This window comes from Lycium ferocissimum, chromosome 2, assembly GCF_029784015.1.
Source record: "Lycium ferocissimum isolate CSIRO_LF1 chromosome 2, AGI_CSIRO_Lferr_CH_V1, whole genome shotgun sequence".
Lineage (NCBI taxonomy): Eukaryota > Viridiplantae > Streptophyta > Magnoliopsida > Solanales > Solanaceae > Lycium > Lycium ferocissimum.
This window is the reverse complement of record NC_081343.1, coordinates 48,402,940-48,427,052: the sequence shown is the minus strand read 5'-3', so window position 1 is coordinate 48,427,052 and position 24,113 is coordinate 48,402,940. Positions and strand designations below refer to the sequence as shown.

At 36.0% G+C, this 24,113-nt stretch overlaps 2 protein-coding genes across 3 annotated transcripts; both read right to left on the bottom strand.

Annotated features, from left to right (window-relative positions):
* Positions 1 to 1,424: 1,424 nt before the first annotated feature.
* Positions 1,425 to 15,324, bottom strand: LOC132041702 (uncharacterized). Of its 2 annotated transcripts, none has more exons than XM_059432413.1 (19): positions 15,014 to 15,324; positions 13,548 to 13,651; positions 12,880 to 12,966; positions 12,627 to 12,702; positions 12,450 to 12,524; positions 11,763 to 11,816; positions 11,229 to 11,288; positions 11,027 to 11,143; positions 10,563 to 10,657; positions 10,240 to 10,442; positions 8,664 to 8,761; positions 5,967 to 6,070; positions 5,692 to 5,857; positions 5,422 to 5,544; positions 4,438 to 4,520; positions 3,755 to 3,896; positions 2,790 to 2,831; positions 2,524 to 2,594; positions 1,425 to 2,440 (listed from the first exon to the last, which is right to left on the bottom strand). In XM_059432413.1, the coding sequence occupies exons 1-19, from the start codon at positions 15,056 to 15,058 to the stop codon at positions 1,807 to 1,809; spliced, it is 2,379 nt and encodes a 792-aa protein (XP_059288396.1). In that variant the 5' UTR covers positions 15,059 to 15,324; the 3' UTR covers positions 1,425 to 1,806. The 2 variants fall into 2 exon arrangements, with proteins under 2 accessions (XP_059288396.1, XP_059288401.1); XM_059432418.1 differs by having other exon boundaries at positions 2,802 to 2,831; positions 15,014 to 15,323.
* Positions 15,325 to 16,850: 1,526 nt separating this feature from the next.
* LOC132041717 (U3 snoRNP-associated protein-like YAO) lies at positions 16,851 to 24,113 on the bottom strand. The gene is made up of 7 exons (XM_059432421.1): positions 23,462 to 24,113; positions 22,097 to 22,433; positions 21,599 to 21,823; positions 19,798 to 20,020; positions 19,498 to 19,673; positions 18,444 to 18,509; positions 16,851 to 17,210 (listed from the first exon to the last, which is right to left on the bottom strand). Exons 1-7 carry the CDS (start codon positions 23,905 to 23,907, stop codon positions 17,133 to 17,135), a joined length of 1,551 nt encoding a protein of 516 aa, XP_059288404.1. The 5' UTR covers positions 23,908 to 24,113; the 3' UTR covers positions 16,851 to 17,132.

The window sequence follows — 24,113 nt, the reverse complement described above, 5'->3', positions numbered from 1 at the left end:
TCTATGTATAAATTATTAATTTAGAACTCAGTAACTTAAACGAATTAAAATTCCGAACCCACAAGCTTCGAATCTTGGCTCCGCCTCTGAGTACGCAACCTCCTCACGTCTACCTTAGGTCCCAAATATTTCATGGTACTTTTTTAAGTAAACTAGGATTAGGATATTTCAATGGAGTCAATTACATAATCAAGGCTAGGTATAGTATATAAAACATGTTTAAACAAATTAAGAGTGTTAAATAGATTCTTTTGGTTCATGGGTAGCGCAAATATGCTACGGGTATGATACAAATGGCGTAGGTAAATCAAGGAGGGAAAACTCGGACAAGATTTATCATTCTCTTCTTTTTTCTTTTTTCGCAATGAGTGCAAACTTCATCTAAATGCTCTTTAACTTGAAAGAATAAAACGTGTGCGTTATAATGACTTTCCCGTTTACCATTGCGAGGGAGGTTTGTGCACATGACTTAACAGTAAAAGTCTAAGGAAGATGGAACAGGGCTTAGTATGAGATTGAAGCTTCAAATGTGATTCACCATAAGCTTGCTTCGTAAAGATGGTTTAAGGACCTCAAGCTAAGTCCCAGAGATAGAACTGTCCTTTTCAGGCCTTGAATGACATGATTAAATTATGGTATCTGTAGATTGAACGTTGCTGAAGCGTTGACTCGGTATTCCATTTCAACCAAGTTAGAATCAAGTTAAGTGGAGACCTTACCCTCCATTTATGTTCTCTCTAAGATGCATGTGTTTTGCGGTCTTGTGCATGTTTTTACATCGCTGAAGTTATGAAAGTTAATCAAATGATATGCTGACTGAAATACGCCGGACTTTTTCCGGACTTCCAAATGGCCTTTGACATAAATAACATGTTTATGCTAATGTTTAAGAAACTTACTTTAAAGAAAGCTTTATGTTAACTTAACGTTTTGATGGCTTGAGGCCCCATGTTTCAATAAAACTATATTTTTGGGAGACATTATAGGCGTCTTGAGTTGAATTTGAGTATTCGCCTCTCTCTTGAGAGGTGACTTTTTCACTCTAAAAATTGTTAAAATTATGATACATGAATCTAAACCATATGCATGTGCGTGAGATCATGAACAATAGAATCAATTTTTGAAAATTGATTGAAATTGAAAACGAGGAATCCAGAACTTACACAACAAATAGACAGAAGTCATGAAGAACAATCATAAAAGCTAAAATATATTGACAACAAACTTTAGTGGGAAGAGAACAGTGGAGCTACAGAGTCGATCGCAACATCTTATTAACTGGGAGCCTACACAGGAACGCTGTGCATTTCTCGAAAGGAATATGTAAAACATAAAATGGTTGCCAATATCATTGACGAAGACCGAAAGATCAATAGACCTACTTCACCAACCATGATCAGTAATTTGGCGATGAGAGAATGGACTAAGAAAGAAGAATGATAATTACGAGATATAAACAAGATCCTTTCAACGTGTAAAGCACACAACTCCCTTCAGCAGTTTGGACTCATCTAGAAGCAGTTCTGTGTTAATAATAAAAGTATGATCTACTGAATCACCTGCACTAAAGGCCTTTATATGTGAGAATGAAAGTAAGAGCAGTCTTTACCTAAGTTGAGGAAAGAATCATCTGCGGCTAAGTCGACTAATAAGCCCCAGTAATGTACATCAGGCTCCAAAACCACATATAGTAGTCACAGCTGACAGCAAGAGCTGAGACCCTCATCAGCGCACCAGGTCAAAGGCATAAGTGTTGGGTTTGCTCTCTCACGGTGGCACATAAAGAATTCATAGTAGTTCCACACTTCAGTTCTTGGTTTCTCCACTAGATGAACCCTCAGTTGCAGCAAGTGGCTTCTCGATACTACCAGAACTAGGATTGCCAGCGTTTTGGCTCCCACCTGTTTCTGGAGGCTGTGAGGTATCACCTGGTGATCCTTCAAATTCAATTTCCACATTACTGGTGCACCCATTAATGGGTGGAATATGTGCATTTTCTTCTTTTGACTGAATAGTATCCCTTGGAGCTTCTGATTCCACTATGATATCGCCATTAGGTAAAGAAGGCCTGACCACAACAGCAACATCAGGTGAATCCGAGGCTTGATTGGACGTTCCAATTGTATCAGAGCTTTCTCGCCATTCGACCCATTCAGGAGGCTTAATGGCTTCACTGCCTGTAGCATGATGCAAGTCCTCAGACAAACTAGTGGGCGCAGGATGATCAGAACTTGGTTTTGCCTCAGGTCGCTCAGATGTGGCAGTGTCTGCCAAATCCTCATCTTCATCAGCAACAGCTGCATCATCATTCGTGCTGAGCTTAATAACATTAGTGTCTTCAGTGTTAGGTGAGGGAGAAGCAACCAAGCCAATGGACTGATCATTAATTGTTCTGTCATCCTCGAAAGCAAACCAGTTGGAATTTGTAAAAAGTGATCCACTGCAAAGCAATTATAAGTAACTTCATTGATGCAAATGATACCGGGACAAGAAAAAAATGCATTCTGAACTGCTTTTACCGACCTTTCCTGATCGTCCCCCAAACGAAGTGAAGATATCACAACTTCAGCAGATTCGTCATCAAAATAGACATCCTACAGGAAATCAGAAAAGTTTATTCAAATGAATACGACCCATAACAATTTAGAGAGCTAAACTAAAGTGGATCAGGAGGAGAGAAGATAGGTCTTGTACTCTCTCTCGAGCATATGCACAAACAGCATAGAAGTACGGTAGCAGACAGTTTGTATATCTCATTAACTGAACAATCAGAAGGATTAAAATAAAACCTTGACAGTTACCTCATCATCCCGCTCAAGTGAACCACGAGCCTGCATGCAGATAAATTCCTCCTTGAGTACACGATTTGATGATAATATACTTAATGACCATGTGCTTAAAAGAATCAGCTATTTAAGGATTAAACATGAAGCTATAAAAAAGTTTTACAAAAAGAACAAACAAATATCAAGCCATCCCATTGTTTTGGGGACTGTTAAAAAAGAGAGGAAAAAGAAGATAGAACTTGTATTGAATTGGTTGCAGACAATACACAGAGTGCTGCAGAGTTTAGGCTACTTGAGATAAGGTAAGCTTAAGCTTAAAATGAAAGAAGTCCACTTAATAAGGAAGATTACCTAAATACCAATATTCCTAATGATGACAGAATTAGGAAGACTGTTCTTATGATATTAACCGGATAAAAATCATTCTAGCTTCACTCATTTATGTCTTACCCTACTACATCTAGGATGATTACCATATAATGCAGCCCCGGATTCCAGGACGTTTTGTCTAACCCAGCTACATCTATTTGAACTGTGGATCTTACCATTTTCAGCAGAGGCTTTATACAGTCAAAAGTTCTATCATGGATCGGAACCACCGTCGCTGTGATCGAGACTTGAAGATACAAACAACACTCAAATTCAATAATATATATGCCAAAAGGTATGGCACTTTTATGAATCAAAGCACATTTTCTTCAATCTCTAAAGATCCCACACTTTTTTTGATAAGGACACATTTGCTTCATCTCTAAAGATCCCACTTACCAGGCAGCTCTAAGGAAGGACCACTATATATAAGAAAAAATCAATTCTCCAACTACCTATCAGTGTTCCAAAACTTTTGTCAACGATACCTTCTCCAGCTATAAACACGGGATCCTAGCCTTGACCATTACATGGTAAAAGAATAGAGAGAGAAGGAAATGCACAACGATGTTGTCTTTTTTTAAGGTATGAAAGAGCACCTCATCGAGTTCATCATTGTTATAGATTCCATATCGGAAAGCCTGGCTTAAATTATTTGCCAGAGCTGCAACATCATAGTCTCTATCTTGATAATCATCGTCATCACTGTCCCTCATTCGGTCATGCAGTGACGTGGGTCTCCTGAGAGAGGTACATGAAACAAAATTTAATAGTAAAATGTTATACTCTGGTGGTAAAGAAAGTAGAAAACTACAATCGGGATCAATCCAATAAAGAGATGAAAATATATCATTTGTATAGAAAGGATGTACTGAGTATTGACCATTAGTAAGAAAAAGACTCGCATAATCATCAATTATGTTTCCTTCCTGACGTATAAAATGTTTTGTCCAAATCAAAAGAAAAAAGGTATAACGTTTATAAAATTCACACAGAGGAATAAGTGAGGAACACTCAAATCCGGGCATGAATCTCTCTTCCATTGCAGCCAGATATTTTTTTATAAGGTAAATGTCATTAAAAGAACTCAGCCAGGAAAACTCAGAAATGCTTCTGTGTTAAAACATAAATGCAGCATTAATGAGACGTATTCAAGAACCAAAATTAGTCATATAACATGAAAGGTTGTACGGCAAAAATGCGGCATTAACCAGAAAAACTAACCAGCACAAAGTGATTCCTATTCAAAATAACTTTGAGCAGGCAAATGAGGAACACTCACCCGCAAGCCCACTGGAAGACATTTTCCAAAGCATTCCGTTTTTGAAGGATGTTTGTTTGCCAATCAATCCATTCACTGTTCTCCTGCCAAAAGTAGTTGCATTTAGGACAAGGAATTTGCAAAAGATGATAATTTGATAAAAGAATTTGCAGAAGCTAATGGTGAAAAGGAACTGCAAAGGGCTCCTACTTCATACATGTCTGAGGCAATCAATAACAACCACTCAAACTAATGTGGATAGGAACTTGACCATATCAAATCACTAAAGTGCGACTGCATTAAGAAAACCCAATCATATAAGAGCAAAACTTGACACAAGTAGGTAAATGCTCTAGATAATAGGAGGCATTTGAAATTAACCTCAAAGTACCCAGAGATGATGACCCTAAATATACTTAGTCTTAAGTTCAAATGTATTCTCTTCCTATCTATTTGAGAAAATGGCAAATGTAAATGTCTAGTAGGATGCTGAGGCCATGTTTTATTTTTTCAACTCTTTACATATTCTGTCATAACTAACAGATGCTTGTCATTTTCTTAATGTTCCAGCACATCTTGTTGCTGATCATTCACATATACAGCATTTCCTTATCAAAAAGAAAATAGCTGATTGAACACCTATTACACTACCAGGTATATGAGTAGAATAGAGCAACTTCTGGGCTGACCAACGGAAAGCAAATAAGAGACCCAACAAAGTTAGAGAAGTGACTTGTTAAAACTCCATTACTCCCTCAATCCCTATTCAATAGGGTCATGATTACTTTCCCTGATTGAACCACTTAATGAAAATGCGACATATCAGTATTAGCAACCCAAATGGACCTTGAGTATCAAAAAGCAAAATTCAGCTACTTGAAGCGCAAACATCCCTATGCCTTGTGTAGCTGAATAGCACAGTAAAACAGGATGGATTTAAATTGGAAGAATTACGTGAACAAATAGAAAGAAGTGATAACACATAAAACCAGAGATCTCAAACACCTGCAGACGCGACTGTATGCCATTATTGTTGTTCCCTAGTTGAACAAGTTTGTTAGCTAGTCGTGTCACATGCCCAATATTTCCAATCCTGGGTGGAGATCTTCCCTCAACAGAGGCTGTTGGCTGTATCCACGGTAAAAAACTCAATGACTGAAGGCTTCAACACTATAGCCCAGGATTTAGGAAAAGAATTAAAAAAATAATAATAAGGAAGGAAAAGCAAGTAAAATTAAGAATGTTGAGTCAAAGCACCTATATTTTGAATATTACCTTGGATGGATCAGCAGCAAGCGTTGAATTTTTCTCTGCCTCGAGAATTTTCACGAGAAGATTACAGTCACTAAGAAGATGTTCAACAAATTGAACATTCTTACTCTCCAAGCACGAAACTATGATAGTCTCAACATGATGATGCAAAAAGTTGTTGTATGGATACCTATATCCAATACGAAGTAACACTAATCAGATACGTAGACAATACCAAGTAACAGAAATCAAAAGGTTATTGAAAATATAGTAACTTAATAATTCTACGGAGCACTTACTCAAAAAACAATTCTAGGATGCGTTTAACAGCACCAAGCCGGATCAACTCCTTTTCAGCAGCTTCACTGCTAACACTCACCAAGACTGAAACAAACTCTATAATCTGAAATTCCCAGTTGATTGAAATCAAAATTTGAGGAATCAAAGTCCTATATACCACCCAGCATAACTGTAAAACACAGTGCAGGTGGACGGTAGTTTGTTTTTTCTTGTTTGTTATTTAGATAGATAAAAACAAGACTATTGGAGTTCGGTCAATATCATATATGTAAGCAATAGCATAAAAGAAATGCCCGGAGAGAGCATAGAAATATTTACATCATAATTCTTTGTTTATTTTCTGGGTGGGAGTAGCGGAAAGGGACCTAGGGGAGGATTTGTAAAGCAATATGGACGAATCGCTGAAAAAGGCAGGCTGATGTTACACTATAGTCCTCTTATTCATAAACTCAATTATATTTGTATACGCGTCTTCATCTTTTTCCAAAAGTCTTTATTAAGTTACTTACTGAAAAGATAATACTGACAGACTCAACAAAACTGCTATGTTACTTGGACTCAGCACTTTCGGTGCCGCACCCATGTCCACACGACATGGGTGTGGGATCTGTACCCGATCTGGTCAACTGATTTTGGATGCTTTGACCAAAATCGACGTAAAAATTCCAGACATATTCAATGATTTCTTTAATCAAAACTAAAGCTAAGGTGAAATTGAAGAAAATGGAATACCTTGTATATAAAAATTTCTATGTCACTCAACTAAAGCTAAGGTGAAATTGAAGAAAATGGAATACCTTGTATATAAAAATTTCTATGTCACTCTGTTTCCTTTTATCTCCTTTGGGGATTCTCCTCTTGATCAATATTTTTTCCTCAAGTTTTCCACATAATATTCCATAGTTTAGGTTTTTATAACTCTATTTTTAGATATTTGAATTTTTTTAGCCGTATCCATAACTGGATCCGTATCCCCGAATCTTAAAATTTAGATCATGAAGGATCCGACATCTAGATCCGCACCCGAATCGGACACCCGCACCCGAGTCCAAGTAACTTAGAACAAAAGTATAACGCGCCGCAAACTTGCTGCTACTTTAACATGCAAGTTAAATATTGATCTGCACACGGTTAAATCCATGAGAAATGAATGCTGGAGACCAAGCATGAAGGATAATATTTCAAATTTTATTGAGACCAAGTGGACCTCCAAAGTATTGATGGCATTGCACGACATAGATAGATATAAGGGCATGTTCGATCTAAGAAAAAATAAGTGATAATACACAATTAACCCCCGGAACTGGCCCTCATTTGCCAACTATACACACCACCCTAAGAGGTATTTACCCAAATGGAAAAAAGGGTGACTATACACGTGCTGCAGCATGCCGCGTGTCATTTACCCATTTTTCTTTTCTTTTTTCTCTTTTTTTTTTCCTAATTGTTTCTTCACTTTTATCTCCCCTATTTCAATACAAAAAACACTCAAGTTTAACCACTCAAATCAACAAATCACACGCATACTGACTGAAAAAGCAAATGAAAATCCTAGCACAAGTTCTTACAACTTATTTTTTGGACTACAAAGATCTCTTCAGAAAGCACCATACAGAAGGTCCCTTTAGATGGATCTAGGATGTGGTTTTTGGGTGAAGTCAGCAAGGCAAATACGTTGGGTTTTTTCTATGAACTGTGAACTGAGTGGATATGTTGAGGGGGTCTTTTCTAATGGCGTCTTTGAGTTGTTTGTTAGCTACAGCACTAAGGAGCTTTTAGTGCGATAAAAGAGATGGGTTGGAGATCAGTGAGATAAGAGAGCTGGAGTTCTGAAAAATGATAGATAGAGTGAAGTTAAAGCTGAATAGTATAGCCTGGCCAATCAAAAATTGAGTTTCCCGGCCAGGATTACTGATTTTCCAGCCAAGAGAGGTTTTCCTAATGCTTCTCACACGTTTTAAGAGAATATAATCACTCCATGCTATGTCAGCAAAAGAGTGAATAATAATTCTACTTCAAATCACCAAAGTTCAAGTGTGTACTTGGAAAAACAAGGTCAGTTGAGGGGGCTAATTATGTCTTATCCCAAAAAAAAACAACTGAAACTCCCAATTACTAAAAGAAAAAAGTAAAGATTTGAACGCCATTTCCATTTCCCGCAAAAAATACTATCAGCACAATGCATTCAAGAATTGTGTTGCGCTTAAAGCCTCAAAGACCTTGGCGTTTTTCTGCACTTTTCATCTTTGACAATGCTGATCTCTAAGCTAGACCAAAGCAAAATTAGATTATATCCATTTCTAGTCTCAAATTTCAAAGACAGACACTTGGGGGTCAGTTGCTTGGCACTTTGAAATAATTAATGACACCATAAAACTCCGCATAAGATAAGACAGTATTGGTTAGCCGCATCAGTAAGAAATAACCACATAAGTACAGCATCTGGTTGGAAGTACTAAATAATACATGCAGTACATTATGGGGGAATCTATGGATAGAATGTGAAATAAGAAGATGTGTATTAGCAATGCAGGTAATATATTATTTAAAGACAACAGTACTCTTTTAAAGCAATTCATGTACAGCAATCTCATTATTAATCTCCACATAAACAACCCTTGCATTAAAATCTAAGCATACATAGTATGTGAACCAAGCAATACGCTATTTCCTAAAAGAAAATGTTCAATAACTACCTTCAGACGATGTTTCCCAAGAGGTGGACGTAAGCTTCCATATGTTGTTGGCAAGACATAATCCTCTGATGAAATATCCAGAAGCTTCAGTAAATCACCTGCATAAACAAACAATTATAAAAAGTTATTCCACTTGAATGGCAAGAGACAATTTTAAATCATAGCATATATATCTAATTCACATGCAAAACATACCGAACCTAGACAACTCGTACAGCACAATGTATTATCTCAAACTCAGTATTTCCAAAAAAAAATAAAAAAAAATTGACCTATCCAGCAGAAAACAAAAAAAAAATACAAGAGGCAGCAGAGGAACAACCATAGCATCAAATGGGTCTCCAATTAATTAGGATGTGAAAGGTTACAGTTGAGGTATGATACAATCAAGCCAGTGTACCCAACTACCTTTTCCAACAGTAACTTACTACTCACAATAGCGTGTGGTGTAGCCAATTATGTCAAACCAAAGAGCAAAAACGCACATAAGTAAAAAAAATCTCAAAGATCACATACACAACTCATAAAGGGAACCTAGAATCTAAACCTCGCAAATAAAAGAAAAAGTCAACTGGTTTTATATTGATCAAGTACTATGAAGTCACACATACCATGTCTAACTTCATTTGTGCTTTCAATTTATTTCTCCAAAATCCAACTTTGCTGAAGTACTATTTCATTCCATGGTAAGCACACACCGCACAGCTATCCTTCAATCTCACTAAAATAAACCAACATATATGTTCTACAAGTCAAGTCAAAATACCTAGTGAAATCCGCTCATGGTAAAACTTCATATGGGTTTGATGTACTTTTATCTTCAACGAGTGGCCCAGCATTCAATGCGGGTCGAAGCATCTAGTTGCTGGGTTGGTTAAATGCTGTTAATGAAAATAGTAATTCATTATTCTTAACAATAGGTCCTGGAGACTTTTTGGTTCATCATGCTATTGCTCTTGGTTTACATACAAAACACTATGTATGGATGGTATGAACTGCCTAAACAAGAATTCTTGAACAGCAAACAACCAGTTCAGACATTCACGACCAAGAAGTACTGGATTCTCTTTCAGATAGGCCCTGAAAGGAGAAGGCTGGAATGCCAACAGGCGTCTATTATATTGAATTTTGATACCAATCAACTCCCTTCAATTTGACATAACTGTTGCAGGCACTGTTATCCACATGGGAAACCCGTCCCCCACACCATAAGACTCCTAGAAGACTTCCCACATTCACACTAACACTTGCTACCAAAAAGAGACTCTAGGGAACCTTAAGAGCAAAGAAGGCACCACATAATTTTTGTTTCAAGGTGTACTCACCTCCAAAAGAAGAAGAGAGAATGAATTCCTCAGGGCTAAATCTAAGAGTGGTATGACTAGGAAAATCTTGTATCCCATATATAAAAGGCTAAATGTATTAAGCAATATAACAGAGCCTAAAATCACTATCTGCAAGATAAAAAAATGTTTAAAATCCTTTCTATTTAAAGGGGAAGGTGGGAGTTTGAGAGGATGCACAAAAACATTGTCTACCAATAGATATTCTCGAAAGAAAACCAACAAATCCATACCTAAGCTTCCCAACATCCCTTCAACAGTCTCAGGATTCGCACTTACTCCAGAGCACTGCATTGACTGGCGACCGTACATGTAATATGTTCCCGATGATAGCCTCTTAGGGTCTAACAACGATATACATACAGATAATGAGTTAACCAAAACGGATTTAGGTCTTGAGCCCTCCAGAGCATGACGAAATAACCTCCCAATGAAACTGCGAAACATCGTATAATCAAATATCTGTTTGTTAGATCCTAGAAAATACAGTACTGTCACTGGCCTGAGGCTTCAATCTGAATCCAAAGTTAATGAAGGTCCACAATACTAAAAGCACCTTGGGCTGGATATTTTGGCAGCTATCCCTGGGGGAGCATATCGAGTAATGGCACACAAAGTTTCTGCTGCATTAGCATGCACTTCAGGGCAATCCTGCAATTACAGAGCATCTCATTACCATAGTAACCTACACCAATACAAGCGTGTAGGGTACCAAGTCACTAACTAAATAGATTAACACCAGACCATCATTTTTTGATCCGCCCCATCTAACATTCTCTAATAAGCACATAATGTTAAACATATAAAATCGATGAATCAACCTTCCCATCAGTCCCCAACACCTAGGTCAATATCGTCGGGGTGCTGTATTTTTATTTTTATTTTTGGGAGAATGGTAACATAAAGTAGAAGTGCAGTATTATCTTAATTCCACAAGCCAGGTCTGATATCGGACACAAAGATCATGTAATGACATGGAAAATTAGAGTGTCATTAAATTAATTCAGGAAATTGACATACGGATGAGCTAAACTTGTCAACGATCATCTCCAGCACATCTGTATCTTCCAACCACTGCATGGAGTCCGAGAAGTTGCTATACAAATGTTCATCAGTGCCAATTAGGCGAATTAACACCTAAAATCAAAAGCATTAGAACTTCCAGATTTACTTAAAGTCGAACAACCAAAACATGCCTTAAACCATTTCAAAAACTATAAACCTCCATGATGGATGTAATTCCAATGAGATCAACCAACTTCTTGATAATATCCTGATGAGCCTACAAGAGAATAAACCATTATCATTGACTGTCCTTGACTTTTTTATTGAAAGAATTAAGAGGTGGCAGAAATCAACTTCTCTCCATTGTACAAAGGACAATAATTTTTTTTTAAAACAAAATCTAGCCAGACTATTGATACATTAAATACAGAAACAATTTTATTGGTAGACCATACCAGTTAGTCATATTATCTTATCTTTTTCTTTCAACAAACTAATCATTTTTCTTTACTTAAAAACTGGCATTTTAAACCTAGGAAGATACAGACAAGTGACAACAGGCGAACACCCTCTACCATCTTAAAGAAAATAAAAGAATTGGATTGGAAACTAAACGGAAGCAAGGTTTCATTGGTACATCCATAGCCCATCTTTGCCTCAACTGATATAACATCCAATCATTTCCTCCGCGCGTGTGTGTATTTTGTACTGCAAATCAATTATGATAGCTAAGAAGAAGCAGAGGCCTTACTTGTACATAGTTCATAAACGGTGCTGTCTTCCGCAGCAACAGGCATATGACAACCTAAAATAAGAAACGTGGGCATCAAAGTCCAGTACAGACACTGACAAACTGAATATAAGCTCAGAAGAAGGAAGAAGCCTTAACAATTGAAAGTATTCCCAAAAAAAACATTAAATGCAGCATTATTTTCATCCAAAATCCAGTGGGTAAAGTCCTTCACTCAGTCTTACAGTTGACTATCCAAACATGCAACTATCACCTTGCTTTTTGGCAGCAATGGGAGAAAAACCATAGCAACTACACAGGATAAATTGAATAATAGAAAGTTTTTCTAAGAAACAACGACGACGTACCCAGTGAAATCCCACAATGTGGGGTCCGAAAGACCCTCAAAGTTTTTCTAAGAAAAAGTTGTTTTTGGAAGTTAAAAGCATGGCATGCCAACAGAAAAGTTATCAACCTTACAAGTTTGTTTTTTGATAAGTAACGGAATTCACCTTGCAAACTTATTAGCACTCGCCTTCCAGTTAAATATATTTAGAGAAGTAAACAAAAGGAATATATATATTTTTGATCAAGAAAGGTTTGAATACAAAAGGAATATATATATATATATATATATATATATATATATATATATATATATAGCTGAGCATAATTCATACTAATGTAGCTAGTGGATAATGATAATACCTTGCTGAAGTAACCAGCCAACAGAGTACTATGTGCATGCTCAGGTTCCAAGAATGAGAATAGCAGGTTCATTAGCTGACATTCAAAAAGAGAGAGCCAATCTAAATAAACAATATTCAAGGAACTAAGCATAGAACAAAGGCTGAATAAAGAATATGAAGAAATTAGAGTTCATACCTCCTCATCCTCAACCAAAGCTTTGAGAATTATGTCCACTTCGCATGTAAAAATTTCACAAGCAATAAAAGGAAACCTATGGCACAAGTTGAACAACCAGTCTTTTAATACATCACTTGGGTCAAAGAAAACGAGAACTCATATTAGCGCTTGGATCAAAGAACAAAAAGAACTCATATTCTCATCCAAAGAATCATCCAGAGCCTATAAATATGAAATGTAAATAACATCCAAGCCACAGTCAGACACTCACTTAAATGTTCGTCTCTTTTCAGCATCTTCTGGAGCCTCTTCCACTATGTACCTGACAAGTTGTTCAACTTGAGCTCTTTCTCGCAGACTGTCAGAAACAAAAGCATAAGAAGATCAGTTTCTTCCATGGAATGAAGTTTTTTTGGCGATTGGTTGTTCCATGAGATGACATTTAAGACCTACAACAAGAAAAATGTTGTGCAGAGATGGCCCCAGCCCATCAACAACCCCCCCCCCCCCACACACACACACCCACCCAAAAGAAAAAAAAAGGAATCTAGGCAGTATACCTCACTACCCTTGAACTAGGCACGGTTTATTCAGTGCACACCTTAACTTTCGTAGTCTTAATTAATAAAACAGAATAACACAAGTTAACCACCTGCTCTTAACTAACCAGACTAGCCAGTTTTAAACCGTAAATAATAGTTCAAAAATGCACGGCATGCATCACTAGACTCCCTCGTCTAAACCTCACTGTTTGGAATACAGCAGCAAATCTAGACTTATAAGATCTTTACTTTAAATGGACTGCCATAAAACATCAATGACCGGGAGAAACTTTGTAGTTATACATCACATCCAAAATAAATAGACCTTAATGTCATCACAACTTATACCTAGTATACCAACAACCTCGGAAGAAACACGAGAGAGTAAGGTGCTTACAAATTAATAAGGCGTCCATTAAGAGCTTTACATTCTTGAATTATTTCATCCTCGTCCAAGAGATCATCCAGTGCAAAATTTTCCTTATCCAAAATCGTCTCCACCTGAAAATGGTAAGTGTATCAAATAAATCTATACACATTATTTCTAGAGAAACAACATTAGTTGAATACCGATACAATGCTATGGAGTAAGCAATGTTGTAAGTCAAGAGAAGTAATGAATTCAAATATCAAACTGCAACTGCATTCATTAAAATTTGAGTAGAAGAATATTGCCAAATATTCCAAAGAAAAAATTGCAAAATATTTTCAGATTCCATAAGTATATTATAAAGATTATTCGATTTAATTATTGAGGCCGGAACTAAAGATGTGCCTGATATATAGCTGTCATACATTGGCTGCCGACCTACTGTTTAGATAACATTAGCAAGATCCAACTAAGGTAAAGAACCTTGTATTTTCCAAAGGAAAAACTCCTATACATGTAGCCCCTAGGTTGTTACCAAAGCCTATTAAATGTTCGCTCTTTTTCCTCTCTTTCTTATCATTGATATCGAAACTCTCAATCCTTGTAAACTTAAAACAGTTTCTGGCTATAGAAAGATGGCCTTACATTATCTGCACAGTCAAAGTTTTTTCTTCTTTTACAATCCCACTATTCCAGATGCATAATCAAGTTAATCGGAATGCAACAAGTAAACAACGGAATCCCAAAACATGAACTTCCACTAGAAACTCAGTCCAAAAAGTACTCTACTATAAACATCCCAGTACAATTGCACGTCAATTTTCCTCAACACAATTATAAATTCCAAATTGAGATCCCTACAACAACAACAACATACATAACAAGAAATTCAATATGGACCCAAAAAAAGTTGCTGCTCAAGTAATGAAAGTCGTTAACAAATCATTACTTCTATTCACTGGTTTACTGATTATCAAAAAAATATCATAAAGCCTACCAGTCCATCAAAAATTCTCCTCTGCCACTGTTCCATTGCTCCACTATTTAACTCAGCAAAAAAAATAAACCATCGTCCAAATCAATCTAACACTAATGCTCCTTTTTTTAATAAGAAATCTAATACTCAGTCTCGTCCAGTCGCATAATTAAGATAATCGGAATGCAACAAGTAAACAGAATCCCAAAACATAAACTTCCACTATAAATTCAGTCCAAAAAAGCACTCTACTATAAACATCCCTGTACAATTACATATCAATTTTCCTCAACGCAATTCTAAATTTCAAATTGAAATTGCTACAACAGAAACATACATAACACAAAATTCAATACATACATACCCTTAAAAAATAAAAACAACCCACACAATTCCAATCAATAAACACTTCAGACAGTAAAAACAAATAAAATTCAAATCGTATCCAAACATTTCATTGCAGTAAAAATAACACCAATATTATTACAATATAAGCCATCGAATTAAAAGGGCTTACTGGAGAAGCAGTGGAGAGACCAGCCATACGCCAAAACATGGCCATTTTATGCAATCAAATAACCCGACCCGGAAGAGAATTGTCGGATCTACGGAACCCGAACACAATGACCTTGAAGCCCTAGAATTACTGGAAGCAGAGAGTATTTGTGTTTGGTGGAAACCAAGATTTCGATAGGATTGGATTCGGTTTAATTCTTATCATTATTATTATGGTGACATAAAACAAAAGGCAAATAAAAAGAATTTAAACTAGTTCCAGCAATTGTGAGATGGTGGCAAGAGAAATTTTTTCTTGGTGTGTTTTTTGAAGAAAAACAAGCCACAGAATTAATTATAATTACGAATTTCTTATAAAATAAAATGATACTCCTTTTTCTTGAGGATGTAAAAGTAAAAAAGAAATACTAATCCTCCATCTCAATTTAAGTATCTCAATTTTGAATAAATATAAAGTTTAAAGAATAAAATAATATTTTTGAATCTTGTGGTCCTAAGATGAGTGTAATATATTAAAATGTCATTTGCGTCTTGATTTTAAAATTGTCACTTAGGACACTTACTAATATAAAAAGAGAAACTTTTTTTAGAACAGATCAAAAGTAAAGTAAGATACTTAAATTGAAACGGGGAGATATTACTATTATAGAATATGCCAGATAAATAGAATCTAAGGAAATCTAAATTAGTTACGTTGAATAATCAATTTTCAAAAACTATATATGGTGGAACCAAACGGAGAAACTACTAGTATGATGTTCGAAAGGAGATAATAATGTCAAAAAAGTTATTTAAATTTCTTAATGAAGGGCAACTTGCTTGTACATTTTTAGTGATCTTTATAGGTATATATTTATTTATTTATCAAAAGAGGTAAATATATTTATCGGAGTTAAAAAATTGATTTAATGGATAAAAGTGTGTGTGTTCGTAATTTGTTTGTAGAAATTTGTTATTTTATTACTAATATTTATATACGTGATGCGTTGTTGGTGCACTTGGATCTAAATATTTAATAATCGAGAGAAGCACAATAGTTGGTAATGCTTATTACAATGCTTGGATAAATATTGATATTCAATGAAAATTTAACAAGAGGTAGTTTCTCTAACTTAAGAAGCAACAACAAGTGCAGTTGATTTGTGCCTCCTAGATCATACTTCTTTAAAATCTCTTTAACGGTGACATCATCTCCCTTTCTAGAAGTAACAAATAAAAAATATACATTTTATTGCTTTTAAATAACAATTACTCTTAGAATGATACAATTGATGATAAGATGGCATGTAAACATGTGAAATTTTTGTTCGACATTGACAAAGTGAGCTAGTACATTTCAATTTTTGAAAATGATTTAACCTTATACTTTTCCTTTTCTTCTTAATAATAACGTAAGTCTTATAGAGATCACAATTTTCACAATATCAAAAATATTTCAGATAAAGTTTCCTGCCAACTTTTCTGAGAGGTGAGGACCTTCCAATGGTTTTTTTTTTTTTTTTAACTTCTTGCTTTTTTGTTGGCTTCATATGATGATACTGTTGTTATTAGGGGTCCTAACCACTAAGGGTCTTTGAATGAGTTTATCTTAGCTGCATTATTTTTGGCCATTTCAACGGGGACCAGGAGTACCAAAATTTTCTGATAATACTTCCCTGGTTCCCTATATAATTGTTATTCCCATGTGAATTGCAAATGAACATAACTTATTCGCTTGCACTTTTTCTAAATGAATTCTGAAAACAATCAAAAATTCTTTTGTACTTCTCATTTACAAATTACGACAAGGTGGAGTGTGGGTTAGAAAACTCTGTTTTTTCTCTTGAGTTTGCATTAGATTTTGGTTGTTCTTGCATAAGCATAACTAAAACCTTCAAACTTGTTGAGGTTTTCATATGAATTAAACTAATACATTAAAATTGTTCCGTATTTCTCTATGACGTAGCTAGTTCAATATGAACAAGGTGAAAATGAAAGAAGAAAAAGATATCAAAATTGATAGATCAAAATTTTTGCTAACATAAAAATAAATATTAATTTCACAAAAAAAAAAAAGTACAAGAGAAAGCTATCCCCCCTTTAGCATGAGCCAAAATTGACGATGAGCAACGAGGTCAATATCACGAATGCTTCAAAGGATGCACAAGAACTCCACTTCGAACGTCAGCAATACGCCCCCACCTTCCTAGGCGAGGTTCCTGGAGTAAAAGCATATCAGATTAGACGATGCTATATGAGATAAAATAGCAATATACAGAACATCAACGATGCTTCAGTTGTGAATTCAATGCATCAATGATGGATTTAAACATTATCAGGAAATTCTATATTGCAGGGGCACATTACAAATGTTGTCTTCAGATCAATAGCCCTAACATAATATTTTTTACCCAGATCTGTTTCATAAATATTGTTATAAGACCCGTATATCTACGTATTTTTTGGTTATGGAACTAAATGTTCTCTCTTCCACAAGGGAGAGAAACTAGTCACCATAATGAAAATCAAGTTATAGACTTTCTTCTTCCACAAGGGAGAGAAACTAGTCACCATAATGAAAATCAAGTTATAGACTTTCTTGCAAGTATAACATGCTGATTTTCTGCATCCCGACTCAAAAATAGGTCTTATTATTTCCACGTTCTGCTCTCAAACCCTGAGAAGACTTGTCCCTTAACTCACCTTTATAACAAGAAAGGAAATCTTGTTACTATGGTCAAAATCAAATTTCAAGCTTCAGGCAGGCATATTTCTTTGTTAGCAAACAGTTTTGAACATCCCCTAGGACAGATCATATCAAAAGAAATGAAAAGAAGTAGCTTCCGAAAAATTAATGAAGAAAGCTTTGGTTCTTTGAAGGACGATGAAGGATTAAGAGCCCGTTTGGATTGGCTTATAAGTTGGCTTATAAGCTGTTTTTAAGTGTTTGGGTGGCAAATATTAAAATAAGCTCAAAAAATAATTGGACCCATTTAACTTAGTTTATCTAAAAAGCTTATAAGTTGAAAACAGCTTATAAGCCAAAAAGAATAAATTGGACTACCCCAACTTATTTTTTTCAGCTTTTAAGCTGCAAACAGCTTTAAGCTATAAGCCAATCCAAACGGGCTCTAAGACTCTTCCTGAAAATGTCCAAATATGTACGGCAACGAGAGGAAATCATATTAAAAAGTTATAACTTATTATCCCAAAATAACAACTATTCTACTCTCTTTATGAAAGAATTAACTTGTTATCCCAATACCAATAGTCCTAAGAGAACACTGATCTCAGTCAAAATGAACTGGCCAAGCAAAAACTTGTCGAGTGATGTATTGTATCAAGAAGTTGGATCATCAAAACGAACAAGTATGTAAGAAATTAAATCTTTTTGATCTGTTTTGCAAAGTTGAAAAGCTTTGAAACATAAAAGTGGAGAAAGAACCATTCACCTGCCCTACTCCAGCAACCAAGAACTTCCCTGATTTTGAAAAAATTAAAGAATTTATAAATCCAGCCTGCAAATAAACAATAATCATATCAGCATGACAGTATATAAATAACCCAGAAATATTGTTCCATTAACTTCAGTTGCAATATAAATCAGAAAAGAGAATTGAACACGTTAAATCTCATTTGCCAATTCCATTGAGCATCAAGAGCCACGAACAAGGATACAAAAAGGCAATTTAGATAAATATAAGGTTTCATCTAATAACCATAACAATGAATGTTCCACTTTATTTCGTGCACAATCATGACTAGCTAGAAAATTCAACTTTTTTGTTTTTATTGAAAGGTAAACAATAACCTTACGATTTAAAATTCTTCGAGACAGCAAACCTTTATTCGTATGGGGAGATATATCATTTGCCAACATCCCAAAATGAAGAACAGATACTACATTTTCTTGGGGTTGAGGGGGGAGGAACTTGCAAAAATTAGCAGAGTTCATATCCGATGAACTGCTTAAGAAGTTCATCGTAAGACTTTTAACTGGCAGATTTGACTTAGATTAAAGATGGAAAAGAACTCAGCTTAAACATAGATAACGTAACACTAACTAGAAAGGCAATCCGGAAACAACATCCTAGTCAGCTGGTAAAATCAATTAACTTTTAAAAGTTTATTCATTCTACATATCTGGAAGGAACTTCAGTTTAAACTAGTGCTGAAGCTAAAGAGCTGAAATAATAAAGGTGAAAAATCTATACTCCTATATTTTTCTGCATTATTATGACTAAGTTCAAAGCCCTGCAGAGGTATCATTTTTCTATTAAGAGGCAGACATAAAGCTGTATGGCTTAAATATGTACTAGACCTGTACAGGGTTGGTAGCCCATCCATGTTGTAGGTGTGTCACGAGCAACAAAATCAGTACCACTCATGCACACATATCCCACCTCTAGCCGTGGGTAAAATTAAGTCACAGATTCCTAGGATTACCAAAATAAATCCAAAGAAGTTTCAAAGAATCAGATGGACACACACTGATAGATTCCTTACCACTGGGAGCTCAAACAACGGCCGGATGCCTTTGGATTCACTTTCAATTGTCCACAACCGAACGGACCCATTGCCAGCTCCTGATGCTGCAAGATCACTATTTCTGCAGACTGTCAGTGCACTAACCCAAGAGAGTGCTGATGAGGAACGACACTGAGGATTAACGGTGCCATTTTCTGCAAGATTTAATACGCTTTAGTTTTTCAGTTATCTCTTTGTGAAAGAATTCCTATTGAAGCAAAATCACGACATAAAAACTTATACAACTAAAAAAATCCCATCATAGACATTAAAGCTTACCCATGTGGCCATTTGATAGAGTCCCATTGCTCTGTTCAATTCCGACTGATTGCAATGAAGCATGTGCATTTTTTACAATGTGGACAGGCTTCTTCCTTATTGCGTTCCAGTGCTCAATGCTTCCATCATCAGAACCAGATAAAAACTCATCATTATTGATAAAACAGCAGCACTCAAGGGAAGTTGCTGGAGCACGAAATATCAATTGAGATTCCTCTGGAACCTATTGGCAGCAGAGAGGGAGACAAAGAGGTAATGAAAACTACCAAGAGTCAGAACTATCTTTGAGAACATGATGTATAAATAAAGGCAACAAGAAGGAAAGGCAAAAGAAGAAGTGTAAAATTACTTCCATCCGCTATTAGTTCATAATATTTAGTCATCTCCTACAGTCCTACTGTGCTTTCTGTTTCACCAGACAAGAAAATGGAAGCCAATTACCATGCTTCAGGGCTTTGAAACTATGACACTAGAGGAATCAGAAGTTCATAAAGTCTTCAGCATCTTAAAAATCTTAAACTAATCCAAAAACAGGATTTCAACAATCAGAGACACTGCATGACTTGTTATTTCCAGCTTTAAGTTACCCAAGAGCAGGTCATTTGTTATCCATTTCATATATAGAGAAACAAGATTGGGTATATCCGAGTCTACAGAAGTCTATTCCCACTAAGGCAGTGGTTAGTAACTGTGGAATCAGATTTGGTGCCCCAATATGGTTTTTGGTATGCATGATGTATATTCTTCCTGTTAAAGCTGCACCATTTTAGCATCTTCTTGATATAATTTTCCATATACATGTCCGGAAAAAGGAGGTGTTACATAAGGCATTTTGAAGATGTTGATGCATTGGCAAAGTTTAGCTGTAAAAGGAATCTAACTTGTTCACAAGACACTTCAAAATTTGTTCTTATTAATTCACGAAAGAACCCCGCGCCTTCAGTGTTATCACGGGTGGAACCTAGTCATAGAACCCTCTTAACTTAACTTTCACTTAAGGAACTTCAACCAAATTTACCTTTTAACTATATGGCTATATCTATGATCACTGTGGTGAAACTAATACATTAAAATGTAATTAAGTAATCATGTTTTAAACAGAAAAATGAGATCCCCAAAACAACTTAATAGTAGCACAAGAGATCTTCTCAGAAACGATGGATCAGCAACACCTATAACCTGAACATAGAATCTTCTTAAAGATTTTCTAACACCCCACTGAATCTGGGAGTAAGCAAGCAAGAATGTTTCGTTCGCTATGCTTACAACCTTACAATAAAAGTTGGATTCACCAGCTTAAATATGACAAATTGCATATCCTTAAACTAGGGTTAACCCAATTAACGCGCCTTAATGCCTTTTTAGTTGGACATCCTCAAACTCAATAATCAAGAATATATTGTTCTTTTTGAAAGTCGTGAAACTAATATTTTTACTATTCATTTATTTAATTAAAGCTATCTAACATCAGAGACCCAGTAATAGTGCTAGAACAGCCTTTAAGAAATCCAGTTAGGAGTTTTGAAAAACTCTTAGATCCTAAAAAGCTCAGGAACTAAGGAAGGACATGCTGGATGACAACTCAGAAAAGATTATACCTTCCACTAGAAAAATACACCTGTGAAGAGAAGGATTTCTTCATCAACAAGGCACAGATCTTCGTCTAAATTCTTCATAAGAAACAAATTATTCATTGAATACTTAAGCAACAATCAGAGTTTCTTTTACAGTTTACTAAACAGATACATAGCTATATAAAAAGATAAACTTCCTGAAAAGCAGATGAAAGGCAATGAATTACCTTCCATAAGTGCATGGTTCGGTCTCGTCCAACTGTCAACACCCTTTCTTTCCTCAAGGAATCAATGGTCAAAACTTCACTTTGATGACCAAATAATGTATTTACATAAGCTCTATCTTCCACATTCCATATCTTGATGGATCGATCAAACGACCCTGAAAACAGTTCAGAAGATCCTTGTCTGAATGTCAAACATGAAACAGGTCCTTTATGACCAGGGAATGCCTGTAAAAAGCATCATTTTCATGTTAGAGTAGCAATGAAGAGTTAAAGAAAGAATGAATGAGCTAGCCTCTTTCAGAATTGAAGAGCGCAACTAGCTCTAAACAATTGAACTTGCAAGGGAAATGCTAAGTCACTTGAGTGCTATTGTACTTGCAAGGAGAACTCTGATCAACACGAGTTCCAAGCTATCATCTAGCACTACAGATTTAATTCGAGATATGAAAGAGAGAGAGAGAGAGAGAGAGAGTCAGAATCTAAAGGTGATAATAATACCTTAATATGCTGCCGTGTTCGGGCGTCCCACAAATGCACATGACGATCCAAGCCTCCACTTGCCAAATAGCGCCCATCAGAGCTGACAGCCAAAGCTAAAACATGCTTACTATGTTTCGTTGCTCGACCTTGTGGGTCCTTTGCACCATGTGACTTCAAAGCTTCATCAGTAGGCCATGCATACTTTTCTGTCTTTCCACTGTCCACATCCCAGCTAACAATAGTGCCATCTTTAGAAGATGAAAATCCTTTTAAGTCATCCTCAGATAACGTCACAGCAGTTACGGACTGTCGATGTTTCACTAAAAGCCGAAATCCCTCAGTAGGCTTTTGAATCCTGGAGAATGAATAATGGCATGACTCAATAACTATCTAAAACAATGTCCTCTTCAATTAAACCACTTGCAAAATTTGAATAATATCTCTTATCATGGTTATAGTGGAACACAACAGCTTACATAGATATTATTTGATTCTCTAGATAAGAGTTAATGAAGTAGCAGCTATCAGCCCAAAAGAACCTCAGCTGTAGCCTATGTGCAAGCACAACACTTCTAACATTAAAACAAACACAATGACGAGCTTTTCATCGTGCTTCTACTCTATTTAGTTGACCTCTGAAAATAATCAACATATTCAATTCATCAGCTCGGTTACGATGGAGTCTAGGTCTCCTTTGTGCATGGATTCAAACTTGGGATCCTCTAGGGGCCATTTAGTTTGAATAGTAGGACATATAATGTCCACATTAAAAGCTTATACAATGTCTGGTTTGGATTTAAGGAGATTAATCTCCACCTAGAAATCAACACTATAGTAAGAAATTTTTTATTTTGTTTAAAAAGAAAACACAAAAAAAAAAAAAAAAAAAATTCAAATTATCCATTGAATACTTATGTAATATATCAAATTAAACATTCACCGAGACATAATCTTTACATTATACAGGCCCTGCATCACTAATCCCTCTGCATAACTCATCTTCAAACCAAAGGACCTCTAAGTTTGTTACTCATATACCTAACCACAAAAAATCCCCTTGGGGACCCGATCCAGCAATTATATATTTAGTAAAATTCATCCAGCTATATCCACTCCACAACAGACCAAATTCAGGTAAAATGATCTAAAAGCCATTACTGTTAATTCTAAAATCACCAATTATACATTGTATACTCTAAGTTGTTACTCATATACCTAACCACGCAGCCATCCCCACGTAGGCAAGGGATGGGAGATTTGGTCTCCTTATATGGACTTGGGCAATCCTCCCTTCAACAGTGTAAATACATGTAACATAATCTAAAAAGTCCTCAGTGTTCATTCTAAAACAACCATCAGACAAATAGAATAACAATCACATACCTGGAAGCAATAGTTCTTCTAACACGACCACTCTCCTCCATCTGTTCTTGCTGCAACATATCAGCTACCAATGAATCCCTCATTGCTTCCCTATCCTCTCTATCATATTCATCACCACTCTCTCTTTCTTCCTCTTCCTTCCTTTTCGACTCCCTTACGCTATGCAAAAATGCCTCAGCCACCCTCTTTCTCTTCTCCGCCGCAGTCTCCTCAACCTCCTCTTCATCCTTTTCTTCATTCCTATCAACTCCATCATCATCAGAACCGTAAATACCCTCTGAATCATCACTGCTTTCTATATCTTCATCATCTCCAAACCTTTTTCGCCTTTTCAAGTCATTGTCCTCATGGAAAAATGGGTCTTTTTCAACTGAAAATCTTTTCTTGCCCTTTTGGGTGTTGTTTTGAGCTGAAGCTTTCTTCTTTTTCAGGTTCTTGGTCTTCATGATTTTCAACTGTGACCTCACAGTTTAGAGCTTTCTGCAGGGGTGTAGCACACCCAGTTGGCTAATGAGCTAAAATTTGGATTGGAAGAAGAAAAGAAAAAACAAGGGGACAGCAATATAGTGATTAGGGTTTTAGGACCAGGGTGCAATGGCTAGCACACAGAGTTTAGTAGGGTTTAAGGATGGTAGAAGGACGGAAAGAGTGA